Source organism: Idiotropiscis lumnitzeri, chromosome 2, assembly GCF_059441095.1.
Source record: "Idiotropiscis lumnitzeri isolate Australia: NSW breed Sydney's pygmy pipehorse chromosome 2, RoL_Ilum_1.0, whole genome shotgun sequence".
Lineage (NCBI taxonomy): Eukaryota > Metazoa > Chordata > Actinopteri > Syngnathiformes > Syngnathidae > Idiotropiscis > Idiotropiscis lumnitzeri.
The window spans coordinates 25,613,802-25,628,387 of NC_142392.1; the positions used below are offsets into that span (position 1 = coordinate 25,613,802).

At 43.7% G+C, this 14,586-nt stretch overlaps 2 protein-coding genes across 2 annotated transcripts in view; both read left to right on the top strand.

Moving 5' to 3' along the window:
* The window catches only part of LOC148342096 (uncharacterized), a 146,793-nt gene that overhangs the window by 57,353 nt on the left and 74,854 nt on the right, over nucleotides 1-14,586 (top strand). The gene's annotated exons all lie outside the window — the stretch shown is intronic.
* Nucleotides 2,595-4,309, top strand: LOC148342100 (uncharacterized). The gene has a single exon (XM_088286722.1). The coding sequence runs from the start codon at nucleotides 2,696-2,698 to the stop codon at nucleotides 4,076-4,078; it is 1,383 nt and encodes a 460-aa protein (XP_088142848.1). The 5' UTR covers nucleotides 2,595-2,695; the 3' UTR covers nucleotides 4,079-4,309.

Below are 14,586 nucleotides of genomic sequence, written 5' to 3' on the forward strand. Positions count from 1 at the left end.
CCAGCAACAAAAGTAAAATTCAATACATCTGTCAAGTTCATATTTGGGAACTAAAATGTTTGGTCATATGCATACGGTTTAAATCGTACGTTTTTTTTCTATGTTGAGAAGAAGATAACAATGATTTGCATCGCAAATGGCGACATCTGTCGGTGAGTTGGTGACAGTGCTCGACACAGCCAGCAGCCAATCATATCACAGCGGGGTGTGTTGTTCTTCCGCTTTCGTGCTGAACAAACTGCGGTTTTCACGAAGGAGATCCATTCAGTCATTTTCTCGATGGAAAAGAAACGACGCCATCTTTCATTTGTCTCGTCGAACAAAGAGAAGCTCACGAGTTATCGCCAAGCAAAGACCAAGTGCGGATTTGTTGAGATTGACGTTTGAAAATGTGTGCTAGAACGACACCCAAGTACAAAGAGGAACTTTGTGGAATAAAAGAAGAGAACGAGCAACATCTTCAACTGCTGGGCGAAGTTTGCAAGCAGCCTCGTGTTGTGCTACACAAAGCAGGTTTGTCTACGTTTTACTCTCATTTGCTTTGTAAAGAACGACTTTCTATCGTAAGCAACATGCATCACAATATCAATTTGTTTGTGGAAATCGTTCAAGGTCATTGCCGTTTTATTTTTAAATATTGCCTTTTACTTGCCGGTTTGCTGAACATTTGTTGATGCCAAATGAAATCAGTGCAGAAAATAAATGCCAAAGAAAAAACAATAGTGGGGGGTAAACTGTGTTTTTCCCCCCAGTTTAAAATTCGAACTGATTATTTAACATTTTACATTTTCTAGTTTTTATATCTCGTTAAAGCAATTCCTTATTGAAGGAATTCTACCTGACTCTAAAAAAATGTATACACTGTGGCGAAATTATTAATGGTGGTTGATCAATTCTAGTGGATAAAACACTAATAAGAAAAAAAAAATTACGGATTGGTATTATTTATTTTTTCACTTTGTCGTGGCTTGGTCGGGTGAGAGTCAATGAACCTCGGGTGGCCTTGCACAGTTGTGTGAATATGTGCGTACTTCACCTCATCCAAACATTTAAAATACATTTAATGCATCGCGCATACGAACTCGGGCATGCTAGCACTGACACTCTTCTGCCCTGACCATGTGTAGAACTGAAAATATGGTGTAGACAGTGAGCTAAACAATTTTCCAAAAAAAACACAAAGCGTAAAGAGGTCTTCCTTCATGTTTTTCTGGAAGTCCTTTTTGTGAAACTGCAAACAAATACAGAGAATGACAAGGAAAACAAGTGGATATATATATATATATATATATATATATATGTATATATATATATATATACAAAACATGTATCTCTCATGCCATTCATATCCCCATAAGAAATAAAAACAACAAACAGTACTGATGCATTCTGGGAGCCTCAGCCAATCAGATGGCTGGTTAGAGAGATGTGAGTGGTGTGCTTTGGGCCATGTGTTTTTATTTATTTTTTTGCAGTCTGTTGTTTAAACCTGTGATGTATCTTGCTTGCAATAACATTAATGATAAGACAGACTAAGACACTGTGGACAGCTGCCATTTTGTCCAGCTTTCTCCTGCACCATCTCCAAACACCGTATTCACCAAATATATATGTCACAGTCAATTTGAAGCAAAGATGTCTCAGATTTTGGCCGGCAGGGTGTGCTAACATGCACTCTGAAATACCTCAAGGGGAACATGCCCGATGGTCGAGCGAGTTGCTCAGTCCATATAATAGGCGAGTCGCATTACAAGAAGCCTAGTTTGTTTTGGGGAAGATTTAGGACAGGGGTCTTCAATCCTGTTCCTCGAGGGCCAGTGTCCTGTCCATTTTCCACCTCTCCCTGGTGCAACACACCTGAACGATCATTTTCTAGCTTCTGCAGACCTTGTTGATTATCGGATCATTTGAATCAGCTGTGTTGCAGCAGGGGGAGATGGAAAACCTGCAGGGACACCGGCCCTCGAGGAACAGGATTGAGGAACTCTGATTTAGGACTTTAAAGTGCGCCTTATGGTCATGAAAACACGGTACCCACTATCTCTTAATGCAAAATGAAATACTTGTAAACATATTTCACTTGAACGATTCCTATTTTATCAATGACATTATGTTGCGATGGCCCCCAGTGGTCCCCATCAATAAGTTAGGGTCCCACAACAGGTGTTCCATCAGACGCACACGATAGCCTGTGTGTGCTAACTTCAGCTCCCTTCCAGAAACGTCTGTGACTATGTCAGGAATGAAATCGGGCATCAGCCACCAAGTGGTTCCTTTTTAATTGCTCGTTTATCACTGTTGTTGTGCTGCGAAAGGGAGGTTTACATCGTAGGACGTAATTTTGTGAAATGCCCCCATGGTCTGGTCCAAATCGGGGTCGCACGCATTGCTCCGTGTGCGGCAGGCACAATTCAAGGTAGCACTGTCGAAACAATATAAGACAAAGTCGCCGCATGAGGTTTGACTTGACCAGACCAAATGTGTGTTTGTCTTTTTGTGTCTTGCAGACGTCAGTGAAAACAATCTCCGTTCTGTGAAAGAGGAGCCAGACTTGACTCGCATCAAAAACAAGGAGGAGGAGGAGATCAACAAGTCACCGGTGAACGATGTCCCTATAAAGACTGAAGATGAAAACAAGGGTGAGGGTGAGGACAACAAAGGGGCGGAGCCTACAAGCATCAGTTCAAGTCATCACATGACAACAGAAGGTGATGCTAATCACTGGGGGCCAACACAAGCACATAGTGAGGAGACATCATCACGCTGTTTTCATGATGATGATGACGATTCTGATGATGATGTTGACCATGACCATGACAATGTTGATGGGCAAGCCAAAGGTGAAAGGGCATGTCACACTGACTGTTGGGTATGTCCTCACTGTGGGAAATCATTAACTTCAAAGTCGTCTTTAAAACGGCACACAAGAACACACAGTGGAGAAAAACCCTTTTCCTGTTCAGTTTGTGGCAAAACCTTCTCTCGGAAGTCTAATTTAACGATCCACACAAGAACACATAGTGGAGAAAAACCTTTTTCATGCTCAGTTTGTGGCAAGAATTTCTCTCTCAAGTCAAGTTCAATGAAACACATAAGAACACACACTGGAGAAAAACATTTTTCCTGCTCAGTTTGTGGCAAGAGTTTCTCTCGAATGTCAAGTTTAAGAATGCACACAAGAACACACAGTGGAGAAAAACCTTTTTCCTGCTCAGTTTGTGGCAAGAGTTTCTCTCGAAAGTCAAGTTTAACAGAGCATATTAGAACACACAGTGGAGGAAACCCATTTTCCTGCTCAGTTTGTAGCAAAAGTTTCTCTCAAAAGTCTCATTTAACGAGCCACACAAGAACACACAGTGGGGAAAAACCCTTTTCTTGCTCAATTTGTGGTAAAAGCTTCTCTCGAAAGTCTAATTTAACAATCCACACAAGAACACACAGTGGAGAAAAACCTTTTTCTTGCTCAGTTTGTGGTAAAAGTTTTTCTCTTAAGTCACGATTAACAAAACATACAAGAACACACAGTGGAGAAAAACCCTTTTCCTGCTCAGTTTGTAGCAAAAGTTTCTCTCAAAAGTCTAATTTAACAAGCCACGCAAGAACACACAGTGGAGAAAAACCTTTTTCCTGCTCAGTTTGTGGCAAAAGCTTCTCAGTGAAATACCATTTCACAATGCACACAAGAACGCACAGTGGAGAAAAACCTTTTTCCTGCTCAGTTTGCGGTAAAAGTTTCTCTCGAAAGTCAAGTTTAACAGAACATATAAGAACACACAGTGGAGAAAACCCCTTTTCCTGCTCACTTTGTGGCAAAAGCTTCTCTGATAAGTCAACTTTAACAAAACATAGAAGAACACACAGTGTGGGAAAACCTTTTTCCTGCTCAGTTTGTGGGAGACGCTTCTCTGGAAAGTCAAATTTACGAATCCACACAAGAACACACAATGGAGACAAGCCATTTAGTTGCAGCGTTTGTGCTAAAAAATTCTTCACTAAACAGAGTGCTGAGAGACACGATTGTTCTGGTGAGAGTTGCAGCGATCCTTCAAGCTTAAAAAAAGGACAAAAAAAACCCTGAAGAAACCCGACTCTTGTCGACAGATGTCAAATTTCTTTTCGGGACAAGCACAACAGGAACAACTAACGTTACTTCGTCTTCAGCCGTGTCAGTCGCTTCTGGATTTGAATCGTCAGCAACGACCGCATTGTCAGTTTTCTTTCTCGTTCAGCTGGGTGGAGTCACGTGACTACAGCCGCTCAAGCCGTCTTAAAGGGGCATGAACATAGCTGCAGACAGAAAGGACTTCTTTTTTTTTTAAACACCGAATTTACCGACATGGGCTGCCAGGATGGCCGAGTGGTCTAAGGCGCCGCGTTCCGGTCCCAGTCTCCCCAGGAGGCCTGGGTTCGAACCTCGAATTTCCCCATTGTGGGACTAATAAAGGCAATATTATTATTATTAAAAATGATTGTATTAAATTTCGGTCACAGTAAATTTTCCGTTTATCGCCCAGCCCTATGAGAATAGCAGCGGTCCTTGAAGCTTAAAAAAGACAAAAAAACTGAAGGAACCGATTCTTTGTGGTAAGATGTAAATGTGATTTTGAATAAAATATGCAAAATTAAATTTTGCTAAGTTTTTATTGACATTAAGCCGATGTGATCATTGCCAGAATAACCAATGTGTCTGAGTGATGATGATTTTTGTGTGTGTGTGTTTATATCAAACATGTAAATAAAATTAATTGCCTTTGCCTGGAACATTTGTTAACGTTATGCTTTTCAGTTGTCTTTTTAATCGTACCTAATGGAAAAGGTGTGAGAAGAAACGGTGCTTATGAAATCGTTGCCTTCCACAATCATCAATAAAAACACTTGTTCCACTTGCTCAACTGGCCTTCATTACGCTGTGTGAAAAGGTGAAAAACTGAACAAGAAGTTCAACTATGAGAAGAACAAGAGAGAGAAATGCAAGTAGTCTCAGTTTCTCTCAAAGGTTTTGGAATGTCAAGAGTTGGCAACCTGATGGCGACTGGAGTCAGCGCTGGTTGTCACCCCGAAGGAGATGATCCGCATCACGCAGTTCGTTGCTGCTGCTGTCTTAATTGGACTCTGGAGGTCACCCGCCAGCGTCCCTGAATTTCACCAGCGGATATTCAGCTATCCCAAGTCTGACCCCAGATTGTTGTGGAATTTTCAGCAGTAAGGGAAGATCAATGAGATAGTCTGGAAAATAAATTGTCTTTTGGGTCAGTCTGCAGAGTGATCTCAGTGAGAGAAGTGCGTGGGAAGATACTGACGCACACAGGAAGATGAAGATTTATTTGACAGGAACTGTGGAATCTTAAAACAAAAAGATACTTTTTCTGCGTTGAGCCTACTTATCAGTCAAGGTCGTGTTGTTTTGGCTTCACAAAGAATCCTCGAGTACAAGATGCGAAAGGCACTTTCTTCAAAAGCAGGTGGCCACAATAAATAACAAAAACCTTACTTGCTAAATAATTTTCCATAACATTAAGATTGAACAAAATAGTGACACAAATATTTAACAAGTAAACACAACTCACACAAATAACATACGATTGTCAGTTAAGGCGAAACACATCAAACAATTGTATGTTAAGTCGAGACATTGACTTCTCATTTTCTATGTAGCCCGACCGGCAAGTCATTCCTCTTCATTTGAGCAACCTTCAAAAGAACATCTCCTTCCTGCAGGTTCGGCTTCTTGGTCCTCCCTATACAACGAAACTGAATTCCACTCATATACTCCTTTTCCCAGCGATCCCAGAACATGTTAGCGAGGATCTGGACTCGCTGCCATCGACTCCTCAAGAGATCGCGTCATTGAATTGGCCAGGTGGTACATGCGGTGTGCCAACCTTCTGGGTCAGCAGCATAGCAGGAGTGAGTATTACAGGCTGATCTGGATCCGTGGAGACAGAAGTGAGGGGCCTTGCATTGATAATTGCAGTAACCATGAAAGTCACCAAAACTTCGTGTGTGAGCCTAGCATGGCCATGCTGAAGGAGCATGGCATGCAGGATACGGCGTACAACACCAACCATGTTCCACCCATGCGAGAGCCATGCGGGGGATTAAACTTCCATTTGCACTCCTGTTCTGCATGATAGTTATCGATTTGTGTGTTGTGGCAACCGCTTTTGTCGGTCTGCAGCTCTCTGCTGGCAGTCACAAAGTTCGTGCCATAGTCCGATCGGAACCGCTTCACAGAGCTTCTAATGGCGAAAAAAAACGCCTGAGCGAATTTATGAAGCATGACGTATCCATATACTCGATCACCTCAATGTGGACCGCCCGCGTACACATGCAGGTAAAAATGACTGCCCATCTTTTGGCATTGACTTGACCACCTCTAGTTTTTCGCAACATCACCAACCCGGGGCCAAACACGTCCAGGCCGACATATGTAAAGGGTGGATCTGTACATAGTCGGTCGGTAGTCAAGTCAGCCATGATCTGTTCTTCCTGTTTCCCTCGCCGCTCGCAGCAGGTCACACAGTTGAAGATGAAGCTACTGATCGCTCTCTTTCCCCCAACGATCCAGAATCCGGCTGCCCTGATGGCTCCTTCCGTGAAATGTCTGCCCTGGTGACAAACTCTCTCGTGGAAGCGTCAGATCAGCAGCTGAGTAACGTGACGTCTGCTAGGAATGCTAGGAATGGTGCAACTCATCGGATGTGATCTGGGCTCTCGCTAGCTGACCTCCAACCCTGAGGATTTGATCAGGATCAATGAAAGGACAGAGCTTGCTGAGTGGGCTTGCCTTAGGGATTGGTCGCCCCTTTTGTAGACATTTGATATCCTCTGCATATATTTCACCCTGTATGGTACGAATGATTGTGGCTTTGGCCTGTTTGACCTCCTCTTTGTTGATGTGTTCACAGCACATGTGAAAGCCGTGACAATTGTTGTCCTTGGACCCCTTGGTAAAGGACTTCGCGATGTGTCCAAGTCGTGCAACAGCCTTTAGGAGGCGATTCCAAGCAGAGAACCGTTCGAAGCGTGTACTTCCAAGTTTGCTGTGTAACAAATTGGTGACACAAGTGGTGGCTTCTGTCCGTAGATCTACATCTGACCCAGGATTAACAAGACTAAAAGTCTTTTCTGGGGATCGATTCTTTGTTCTGGTCGTGAGGAAAGCAGGTTCCGTTAGCCATGTAGAAAAGTCCAGCTGCTCTGCCGGCAATGAAAGAATGGCATGATCAGCTGGGTTGTCGGTGGTGTGCACATAGCACCACTGATTTGCCTTAGTGGAACGTCTGATGCGCTGCACACGATTGTGGACATAAACGTAGAAGCGACTTGCCTCATTGTAGATGTAGCCAAGCACCACCTTGTTATCGGTGAATAACTTGACATCATCCAAAGCCACGTCCAACTCCTCTTGGAGCAGATCTGCTATCTCCACAGCCAATACAGCGGCACAGAGCTCGAGTCGTGGAACTGTGATCTCAGGTGTGGGGGAAAGCTTTGCTTTCCCGAAGATGAACCCTACTTCGCTGTGACACTTGACATCTGTCACTTTCAGATAAGCGACTGCACCTATAGCTTTTGTGGAAGCGTCACAAAAAACACACTTTACTTTTCTCTGAGCTGCAGACAGAGGGAGTGACGTGTACATTCTTGGAATTTTCAGCTCTTGTAAGTCCTTCAATGCATCTTTCCATTTTTGCCACTCTTCTTGACTCTCTTTTGGGAGTGGTGCATCCCAGTCACTACCATTGCGTGTAATGTCTCTGAGTATAGATCGACCCTGAATGCTGACGGGTGCAGCAAATTCCAGAGGGTCGTATAAACTGTTCACAGTAGACAGTACGCCACGTTTTGGGAATGGTCTCTCACAGGTGTCCACTCGAAACTGGAATGTGTCCGTGGACAGGTCCCAGCCAAGGCCCAGGCTGCGTTGCATGGGTGTGAAATCCTGCCCAAGTTCAATCCCTTGCAGCTCCTTGGCAAGGTCTTTATTTGGAAACGCTCTCATGACATCCGGGCTGTTAGATGTGATTTTGTGCAATCGTAGAATGGATTGAGCTAGCATGTGTTGGGCTCTCTCCAACACGTCAACTGCTTCCATCACACTGGAGAATGACTTGAGTCCATCATCGACATAAAAGTGGCGTTCAACGAAGAGTCTCACATCGGCTCCATACTCCTCTTCTCCTTCCACGGCCGTCTTCTTTAGCCCATATATGGCAACGGCTGGTGACGGGCAATTTCCAAACACGTGGACTTTCATGCGGTACTCCACAATGTCCCCGTCGATTTGATGGTTGTGAAACCACAGGAAGCGCAAGTAATTACGATGCGTATCTTGAACTAAAAAGCTGTGGAACATTTGTTGTATATCAGCCATTATCGCTATAGGTTCCGATCTGAAGCGTACAAGCACACCAACCAAACTGTTGTTCAGATCTGGGCCCCTAAGCAGCACATCATTAAGGGATGTGTTGTTGTGCTGAGCACTCGAGTCGAAGACTACTCTGATTTGGCCTGGCTTCTGGGGATGGTAGATACCAAAGCTTGGCAGATACCAGCATTCTTCATCATATTTCAGAGGAGGGGCTACTTCTGCATGTCCATTACAGAACATCTGTTTCATGAATTCCACATAGTGGCCCTTCATTTCTGGTTTCTTCAAGGTACACCGAAGTGACAGAAGACGTTTGAGTGCTTGTTCCCTGTTGTTTGGTAAGCGCTGTCTTGGAACCCGGAACGGAAGTGGTGCCACCCAACTGTTTGATTCATCCTTAGAGAAATGTTCACTCATGATGCAAAGGAAGATTTCATCCTCAACTGATAGTGCCAGTTTATTGTCATCTACCGAATGGCAAAAAATCTGCTTGCCGAGCTTGTCTTGGGCTGAGCTTCTGTGAAGCTGTTGGGATGTTCAGCTGCGAACCTCTCTTTGGCACAGATGCTGTTCACGTAGGGTGTAAAGAAGCCGGCTCGACCATTCTCCAGGATACTGGTCCTGAAAGTGTTCACAATGGGTTTGTGGGCTCCCTTAAGGCACACATCTCCGATAATTACCCATCCCAAATCAAGGCGTTGGGCGTATGGTGCATTATGTGGCCCATTGCATTGACTGCGGACTTTGTGGACTTGAATGATATCCCGTCCCAGCAGCAGAAGGATTTCAGCTGAGGGATCAAGAGGGGGTATCTTGGAAGCAATTGATCTAAGATGGTGATGATGTATAGCAGCCTCGTGAGTTGGAATTTCCTCTCTGTTATTTGGTATCAGATTACACTCAATGAGTGTTGGTAGTGCTAGGGAAACTGCGCCATCCATAGACTCTATCATAAAATCTGTGGCTCTTCTTCCACTGGTCTCCGTTATGCCAGAGCATGTTTTCAGCGTGTAGGGCCAGACCATTCCTTGAACGCTAAACATGTCAAAGAAGGCGGTTTTGGCCAGTGAATTGTTACTCTGGTCGTCCAATACCACATGCATTCTCTTCTTCTGTTCAGGATGCCCTTTAGGATACACCATGACCAGACACATTTTGGAGCATGACTTCCCTCTTAAACCCTCCCCGCAGACCTCTGTGCAGCTGGAGGTCATTACAGGCGAGTTCTCCTGAACTTCCTCCCCGCACTCGCCCCCTGCTGAAGTGATGGGTTCTTTTGGCATCCAGGGAGGTGGACCCTCATGTAGGGCTGAGATGTGGCGGTCACGGTTGCACTCAGCGCAGCGAATGTCAATCTTACAATCCCTGGCTTTATGGCTTGTTGACATACAACATCTGAAGCAAATATAATGCTCTTTCAGGAAACTCTTCCTTTCTTCCAAACTCTTCATTCTGAAACCCCTACATTTCCTGAGAGAGTGTGGTTTCTTGTGAAGGGGACAGTTCTTCTCTGGGTCTATGCGAGAGTTGTCTTCATCTGAGGAGTTGGAGGCCTCAACCTCTGTTTTATTTGCTGAGACAGGAAGTTTAGCTTTCCACTGCTTAGGTGAAGGCTTCTCATCCTTGCAGGGTGCTGTGCTGAAACCTTGGAGGGAAAAACTTGGATCCATTCTCATGTCTGCTTGACTATTCACAAAGTCAACAAAAAAGGAAAAAGGGGGATAATGGACGAGGTGCTCTTTCTTTTATGCCGTCCCTCGACTAACCCATGTGTCTTGGAGATTATGCGGAAGCTTTTCCACAATCGAGTTTATGCCTCTGGCTGAGTCAAGGAAACTGAGACCTGGTAGGTAGCCTTCATTCTTTGCGGCTTCTATTTCAAGGAGAAGGTCTGCAAGCTCCTGAAGACGTTGGTTATCTTTGTTTGTGATTTTTGGTCAATCTTCCAGACGTTGAAACAACGAAGCCTCGATCACCTCTGGAGAGCCATAAGCTTTATCCAAACGTTGCCATAGCTTGTCGAGTCCCACTGTTGGATTGTTGACATAGACCGCTCTGATCCTCAGGGCATGTTGAAGGGACTCCCCGCCAAGCCACCTGGTGAGTAAATCTAGCTGCTCGCTAGGTTTGAGCTTCAAACCTTCTATGGCATTGTGGAAAGAAGATTTCCATGACAAATAGTTCTGTGGACGATTGTCAAACACTGTGAACCCTGCTGTGAGGAGGTCGCGACGAGCGAGGAAAGCGACGAGGTCAGAGACGTCTGTAGACCTGAGTGCATGCTTGTCACTGACCTTGTGTGGTGAACTCGCTGTGCTGATGTCCTGTGGTAAGTAGGGAGTGAAATCATCGTCGTTGGCATGAGGAGACATTTGGTGGAGCATGTCTTGAGGATGTTTGCAACTTTGTGTAGTAAGTGGCAATATGTGCCGCAACACGTGCTGATTGGCATCAAAGGCGTCGTCGCGTTGGGGTTGTAAAGTATTTCCTGTCTCTCTTTTATCATCACATTCATCCTTTATTCGATGGCTGAAGTGCATATTAATATAGTCATTTGTACGTTGCTTTGAATCCGCCGGTGATAAAGGGGAGCCAATAGCTGCATCAATCTCAGCGTTTTGGTTTTCTGCAGCAGCTTCGAGCACCTTTGCAGCAGCCAGTGCAGCTTCAGCTTCGCCTTCTTCTTTAAGAGCGTTCAGTGTTGCATCAATTCGCGTGCGTTGAACCATCATGTCGATTTGAAGCTTTGCATATTCAGCTTTTTTCCGTGCAGCTTCCGCCTTTGCTCGTGCTTCTGCTGCGATCTGGCTTGAGTTTGATTTGGAAGAGCGATGCGAGGATGACGCTCTGCTTGCATTTGACTTGGAATGACGTGAAGACGACACATTTGAAGCTCCACATTCTGACCTAACTTCCAAGTTAGATATTTCATGTCGGTCGGACATACTGCTGTAGTAGTGTATAGGACACCCACACTTGCGCTCTTGATATGGCAATCTTTTCACTCTTCTGCCCTGACCATGTGTAGAACTGAAAATATGGTGTAGACAGCGAGCTAAACAATTTTCCAATAAAAAACACAAAGAGGAGAGTCTTGCTTCGCGTTTTTATGGAAGTCCTTTTTGTGAAACTGCAACAAATACAGAGAATGACAAAGAAAACAAGTGGATAAGTAAACAGATCTGAATATATATATGTAAACACACAAAACATGTGCTAACCTTGACTGGTATTGGATGAAATTATATTTTAAGACACATTCAATCACAACAAAGGGAAACACAAATGCTGTCATCTTAAATGTAACAAAAAGGCTTGTAAATTAAGATTGTCCGCTGAACTAATAAACATGCTGCATAGAAATGTGCTAAGTTATATATGTACTCACAGATTGTGCCAGTGTGGTAAATTTCGTTGTTGATGTGCGGGTCTGGCTCGGCTCCCCTCCGGACAGGTCGCCGGGCAAGGTTGGCTTGGTGATGGAAAAAAACTTCTGACACACGCTGGTGGTTGGAAAAAGATTTTATTGATCTCAGCTGATGTCAGAAGATCCCAAAAGAAAAAAGGTGTCTCCCTCTCGCGCCTTCCCTTCTTATAGGGAAGGCAAACAAAAGACATGAATATCTAATTCTCGCTTGTTGCATATTCATGTTTATCCTGCTGCCTCTCACCTGACCCCTCAAACTGCCCCCCATGGCTGCGGGGCACAGACTCCCCGCAGGTGCGACTTCCCGGCGCCAGACCCCTCTTTTGTAAACACCCTCCTCGGGACGCAGATAACCCCTGTTCCGCTTCCTGACCCCCCGTAGATAAGGCTAAAGTCCCGTGCCTCTCAGGGCGGCAATCTACGCGTCAAAGGGGGGGTCAGGAAGCCCTGGGGGAGTTCAAAGCAACAGTTGTCATGGCCATAAAATAAGTTGTCTAGGTCAGACCTTGTGAAAATACACGACACCAGAAATGAGCAAAATCAAGGAGGATGCAGTATGAACGAAAATAAAGCCTTCTTCATTGGCGACCGAGTGTTCAAAATGGCGCCCGTGTCAAGAATGAATGCTTCGATAACTTTCACCACTAGATGTCGCTGACGTCACATCTATTCTAATTTCTGAGTCCAGAACACAGACCAAACTGACATTTCGCAGGGTTAACGATCAGGCCATGTGAATCAAGACGCTTGAAAACCTCTGCTAAGTGCGACAGATGTTCCTCTGTTGAAGGACTGGCCACCAGAATGTCGTCGAGATATCCGAACACAAAGTCAAGGTCGCGCAACACAGATTCCATCAATCTTTGAAAATTCTGTGCTGCCCCTTTTAGTCCAAAAGGCATGCGCAGGAATTCAAAAAGCTCGAACGGAGTTATCACCGCGGTTTTGGGCACATCGTCTGCCCACACAGGCACCTGAAGGGAACCATGGACCAAGTCCACTTTCGAAAAAATGGCGGTTCCCGCCAAACGAGCGGAAGAATCTTGACAGTGTGGAATGGGGTAACGTTCATGCGTGGTCGCATTGTTAAGCCGACAAAAATCACCACAAGGCCGCCAAGAACCATCATTTTTAGGGACCATGTGTCAGGGCGAGGCCCACGGACTGTTCGAACGCCTCACAATCCCCAAACGCTCCATTGTAGCAAACTCCCCTTTCGCAATAGCCAATTTGACGCGTCAAGGCAAAAACTGGCGGGCCAACCGTGGGAATGAAATGCTCCACCCTGTGCTTTGTGTCGGTAGTGGAAAAAGCGGGAGTCGATAGCGACGGAAAGTCTGTCAGCAAACGTTGATAAGCGTCACCCGATGCCAAATAATTTGCATGCGTTAATGGCCCTTGCTTATTGACTCTGATATTAAGGTCCAATTTAAATGATAGTTTTATTTGAAAAGCCTGTAATTTTCTTTTTCTTTTTCAACTAATCACAAATTTCTTATCACAAAAGTGAACGTTAATTCGATTTTATTTCCTATTTTTCTAATTTTGTGACTCATTTTACTTCAACCAGTTCTACCTCAAAGTGAACAAGGCCACATCAATGTTTTTTGTAGTCTCTGATTTATTCTCTGCTTTAATGAAAATTATAGCCCTTCTAATCAAATTATATTTTTTCTTGTGTCATTTCTATCTCTGCATTTCATTCCATTTCTGGTCTATCTTAATACAAACATCATCAACTGAAATATGAAATATAAAATATTTATTTCTTCAATTCATCCTTAAAGCAGAATCTAATTCTTATCCTCATCCATCTGTTCAAGTCACATCTACTTCAATCACCAAACTCTCTCTCTGACTTCCTCCCCCTACTTGGGACCTCTTAACAGAAATGTTAACTCTTTGATAATCAGCTGGTGCATTTATTTCCTTCCTTTTTTTTCTTCCTCTCGCTCCTGTTTCTTTGTTTTTCCTTATCTTCACTCATCTTTCTAAATCAACCTAGGCGTCTAGGTTCAATCTTTTCATAAAACGCACATCAGCCAAGTTTTCTCTCTCATTTCTTTGAGCCTGTCCCATCGTAAAAGTTAATTTATTTTATTTTCCAATTGGAATAAATGTATTTCCTCAAATCTTCCCCTTTATTGATTTCTTTTGTAAATTTTGGAAGTATTTTCCTCAATAAGATCTCATCACTCCTAAGTAGCCTTTTGTTGGTTACTAATCATTGATTCCATTTTATCTCTACTTCATCAATCCTTTTAGCACAATTCCAACCACTTTTATCACTCTAACATTTTGACACACACACAGACACAAACGTAGACACGGGCCCACAAAACGACACACACAATTCTCAACATTGAACAGCTACAAACAATAAGAATATGTTATAAAAAACAACAACACAATGTATCTTTATCTTTGGCCAATAATAAGTCCTTTAATTCAACTAATATCTCTCCTAATTTTAAATATGCGCATCCCAGTCGGGCTAGTGCACCCTTTGCCACAAGTGCAAAGCAACGCACCAATGTGTCTGTTTTTTAGATTTCTCTATCTTTTTAGAGTTCTTCTTTGTCTTGTCTATGATTATTAATTCTGGCGGTACTATATAGTACTTTTGTGAGTTTTTAACCAACCTCTGAATTTTTATTAAATATATTTAATTTTCCATTGAACCCAAATCTTTATTTTATTTCATTAAGATCCTGTTTTTTCACATGCGTCCAATCCTTACACTGCAGCATATTTCTGGGTTTCATTTTACTACCTAATATCCCCA